Genomic DNA, 4783 nt, shown 5'->3' with positions numbered 1-4783 from the left:
ATGTCGGTGTTCCACGACGAGGTGGAGATCGAGGACTTCGCGTACGAGGAAGAGACCGGGACCTACAGCTGTCCCTGCCCCTGCGGGGTCCGAATCCTCATCAGGCGGGTGAGGGCCGGCCGGGCGGGGCCGGGCGGCGGGGCGGGAGCGGCCTCAGGCCGCGGGTTTGCCCGTGGTCCGTTCTGTGGCCGCTTTCCCGGGGCTCTTGCAGGAGAACCTGGAATGCGGGGAGGACGTGGCCACTTGTACCAGCTACACCACCTGAGTTCGACCCAAATGGTGATCTCTGCTTCCCATCCAGAGTGTTTTTCACGTGTTCCTGCCACTTCCCGGAGGACTGGGAGGTAGGCTTCCCTTACACTTGGGCGTGCTCAGGTGATTTGTCCGGCCACCCAAGTTAGGGCAGGGAAGGCTGAGGTGTGGAAGAAGCCTCTGAGGGTGCCTGGATCTTCCTGACCAGTGAAATGCTGGGGGGCACCCCGAGTGAATCAAATGCCAAGATATTAAACAGCAGGACCGCTGCCTTCAGCCGAAACAGCTTTGAGAGCTCAGTCCTGGACCCTTTTCCCCAGCCTCCTGCTTTGTCCTTTGCCCTCCAGAGATTACTTTTGTAGATCAGAAGAGATGAAAGTCACCTCAGGTGCCAAGTAGAGCAAAGAGAGAGCAAATGACCCGAATGCATGATTATTTAGAGAAAACCATTTCCTGCCAGGCATATCATTATGAACCAGTACTTGCAGCATAAACCTGAGGCTGTTGTTATTGGACTGTTGGGTTGTTCTACAGTACTGTAAAAAGAAATTGGGAATTGAAATTAAATTCAGCCTTTCCCATTTGCCACCTTATTCTTTCCCTCTCAAAAATCAAATATTGATTTTCCTCATTCTGCTCAGTTAACAGTCTTTGCTAGTTTGTAATTGTTATAAACACGTTCGCTAGAGCTGTCAAAGCAAATTCCAGCAAAACAATTTTTTATTGAAATTTTCCAGCTTGTTGAAAGCAAGACATCCCAGAGGAAAAGGTTCTTTCTTATGATGGGTCACAAGGAAGCAGAGCCCAGCACCTTGTCGTGAGCAGCCTGGCCTGGGAACCTCTCTGATCACTGCCTGTGTGACATTCCAGCTCTGTTTCAGAAAGCAAAGGAAATGGTGAGTCTTGTTCCACACTGAAACCAAACTTGGAAACCTTGGTAATTCCACAAAATGGAATCATCACTATCTGCCAAGCCTGAGCATCATGTTATGTGTCATCTTGAATGAAACTGTACGAAATTGTGTATTTTTGAGAAAAGACAGACATCTTCTTGTGATTAGCAAATTATAGTCTTGTGGTTCTTATTTTGCTTATCAAGTTATTTTCCAATGTCAAGACCTATTTTGTTTCACCCTTGCCTCTGATTGCTGATTTAAGAGTTGTTCTTGGCACTAGAGAATCCTAAGAGTTCTGTCACGGGCTACACTCAGAAGCAGCAGCCGGAGCTGAAACTGTTCATTGTTTATGTAAAACTAGAAGTTACTTCCTTAACATCAGCACTAGGCTCTGTTCCTGGGCTTGTACGTGTGCATATTTACGCAGACACCACAGACTGACCACAATTTGTTACTCTAGGAAATTAACGTTCCCTTTGCTTCTGCAAATAAAGGGATCAACGGCACACTGCCCTGAAGAAGCGGCTCTTGCCTCTGTCTGGGAGCTTGCTAGGGCAGCTGGTGATCATTCAGCTGAACTGCATGAGCTCAGGAAGCATGGATGCTCAATCAGACTTAAGCGGCCTTCCAATGGTTTGGTGACTGATTGGTAAGTGAAGGCAGATCCTGGCAGCACAGATGATGAGTTTTCAATGGGTATGACACATACACGAACTAGATAAGACAACAGAAAGGCAGGGGTTTAGAAGGACAACTTGTCTGATGAGACATTTACTGCAAGGCTTATTTTTTAATTGACATGATGAATTTTATGCATCTACCTGCTTGAAATACTCTGATTATGAAACTCTTTTTTCACTGCTTGGCTCTTGAATTCTAAGCAGGCAAAGTGTGTGCTAATAAGAGGGAAAGGAAGAGAAGATGACAGAATGCAATGACCTGTTGTCTCTGTAGGACTGTTTTGCATTAAACATTTTGGTTTGACTACAGCTTTTGATCGCTTTTGGTTCGTTCAGTAATCCCAAACTGTATGTATAAAGAGTGATCCCAAACTGTATGTATAAAGAGTGATCCCAAACTGTATGTATAAAGAGAGATTGACAGAAATAGCCTCCCAGTGGCTCGTACTCAGGTGTAAATATCTGATGCTCTCAATCTTGAGAGATGAACTCCTGATAGTCAAAGTAACAGCTGATTTTCTTTCAGAGTTGAGATTAAATTTTTTATGTAATTATTGCATTACATGATGAAAAAGAGACTGTAAAAAACCTCCAGTTTTCACCTGGTAGCATATTAAGTTAAGAAAAAATACAGTGAAAAATATAATACTAAAGGATGTAATCCTCTAAAGCTCATTTATGCCTGTAACAATACAAGTGACATTATTAGATTATTTGTTGTCAGTCCGTAAGACTGAGGGATTAATAAATGTGGGAGCAATAAGCAGCTGTGAGCTGCCTGAAGTGTGTGCCAGAGGTCACGCTTTCCAGAGACTCTCCTTTCCAGGAATTCTACTTCTGTAGTCCCTATTCAGACCTTTCAGCTGAAGAAATTATAGCAAAGGTCTAGAAATTATGCAATAGAAATTATGGCAAAGGTCTACAAAATCAAGCCCCCAGTAAGATGTCAGTGGAGGCAGAGTCCTACTCTACATTTCTGTAAGACTGTTAGGTGATGGCTAAATGAGAATATTGCCACTGGAGGCTTTCCGACTGGGTTCTTTGCAGACCAGCTGTGCTGCAGCATGAAGAAAATGAGACATTAACAAATCATCACACAATGAAGAAAACTAAAATACATTTAACTGTGCACTGATATACTTTATTCAGGGCCGACGTGCAGTTTGCATAGCTTAAAAACACGAGCTTAAAAACATGTGACCAATGTTTGCAAAACACTCCTTTTTTTACTCTCTTCCAATACGTTTGCAATTTGAATCAAACTGATGGAGATAAAATGAGATAAAAAGTCAGAATCTGAAAGCTCTCTCTCATGTGTCACCTTCCAGCTGTTATGGAAACCTAGGCTGTTACTGTTCTTGTCTCAGGTGCCTGAGCATAGCTCCATTCCTTCCTGAGGAAATCTGTAATGGAAGCTATTGGGTTTTAATCAGCAGACAGTATTACAGCTCAACCAGCGTCTCTAAGGGAGGACCTGGAGGCACTTACACGTGGACTGAGAGAGAGCCTGAACATTTCGGTGCTGCAGGATTTATTATGAAAGTTGCTCTAACCTTCCTTCCCCCTGTTTAAACTTCAGGTTAACACAGAGAGAGAAATGCTGCCATTGTGTTTCTCTGCGTCAGTGATGGCACCCACCTCACCTACCAGGACAAACCCCACCCATCGGCCAGCACTGACTGCATCATCTGGATCTTGGTTTAAAAGTACGTTTAATAATACTTCAAGTCTTTATTTTCTTCCATTTGTCATTAGCTGGGAGAGGAATAAACCAGGCTGTTTAGTTAAAGTGTTGTCAACCAAAAGGTGACCTGTTCTTGAATCTGACCTTTTAGCTCAGCTTCACGGGTGGGTTTGGCTCAAAGCATTCATTATGCCTGGATTGCCAAATTCAAGGAAACAGGTGGAGTTAGACTATAAGATGTTTATTTGTGTTTTGCTGGAATTCCTTTGTTCTTGCCCAAGGCTATACTTTGGAGGCCTTCAAAGTTTAAACAGCTTTGTTCTTGCATGAAACATTCTGTTCTTACGTTTCTCTCCTGTCAGTGGGAATTAGCAGAACCTGGAATGTTGACCCTGTCTAAATACAGAGCTGAAAGCATGTTTTGTGATGCTGAAGGCATCACTATTGCATGAAAGATGGGCAAAAATGAGGAAAACACACCAGCACCCTTAGCAGAGACTCTTTGTTGAGCCCACTCCCACGAGGAGAAGGTTTCAGCAGATGGATCCAACCACAGGGGCAGGGTGTAAATGACCACAATGAGGAAATAGTATTGGTACAACCAACCAATGCATTTAAAAGGTATACAGGAAGGAATCTAGGAAAAACAGGGATAAATGCTTTCCCTTTGGGGCTTTTTTTGTGTGTAATAATAAGCTGTGTTTATATTAGAGGGAAGTGTGCTCCATGGCATGGTACACAATCTGTGTACCCTGGATGTCTCTGTACAGAGACCTCTTAGACCACCTTGTAGCTCCCTTCTGGCCTGTGCTCTGGAGTTTAGTTTGCTTGGAAATCAAACACATTCACTCTATTACTAAACAAAAGAAGTATTTTAACAATTATTTTCTAAATGGTACTGAACCATATATTTTCATTTTATTGTTGGAAGAGGTATTAGGTAATGTATTTTTCTATTGTACATATATCTACAGCAAACCTTACTTTCTACATTTTTATCATTATGTTAAAAAGTAACATAAGATGAAGATGTCCATGTCTCTGAAATTTAATTCCAAACATCTCCTTTCTAAACCAAAAATCTTTTCATTCTTTGCAATACATCCCACTTCTGTTCAATTACCATATTTATATACACATTTTTTTAACATTAACCCAAATGCTGAAGGAATGATATTCCTAGTGTAGTGTCCAAAATAAAATAAATAATACATAATTTAAAATCTGGAATACTTATAATTTTAAATAAAGGAATCATGTGTCAATAAAAC

The 4783-nt window shown here is 42.1% G+C and overlaps 1 protein-coding gene across 1 annotated transcript; it reads left to right on the top strand.

Annotated features, from left to right (window-relative positions):
* On the top strand, nucleotides 1–265 carry LOC108507479 (DPH3 homolog). Its single transcript, XM_017835473.1, has 2 exons — nucleotides 1–108; nucleotides 212–265. Exons 1-2 carry the CDS (start codon nucleotides 1–3, stop codon nucleotides 263–265), a joined length of 162 nt encoding a protein of 53 aa, XP_017690962.1.
* The last annotated feature ends 4518 nt before the right edge of the window (nucleotides 266–4783 follow it).

Source organism: Lepidothrix coronata, unplaced genomic scaffold, assembly GCF_001604755.1.
Source record: "Lepidothrix coronata isolate B3197 unplaced genomic scaffold, Lepidothrix_coronata-1.0 Scaffold258, whole genome shotgun sequence".
NCBI lineage: Eukaryota > Metazoa > Chordata > Aves > Passeriformes > Pipridae > Lepidothrix > Lepidothrix coronata.
Note: the sequence above shows the minus strand (reverse complement) of the source record. Positions and strands in the feature narration are given on the sequence as shown.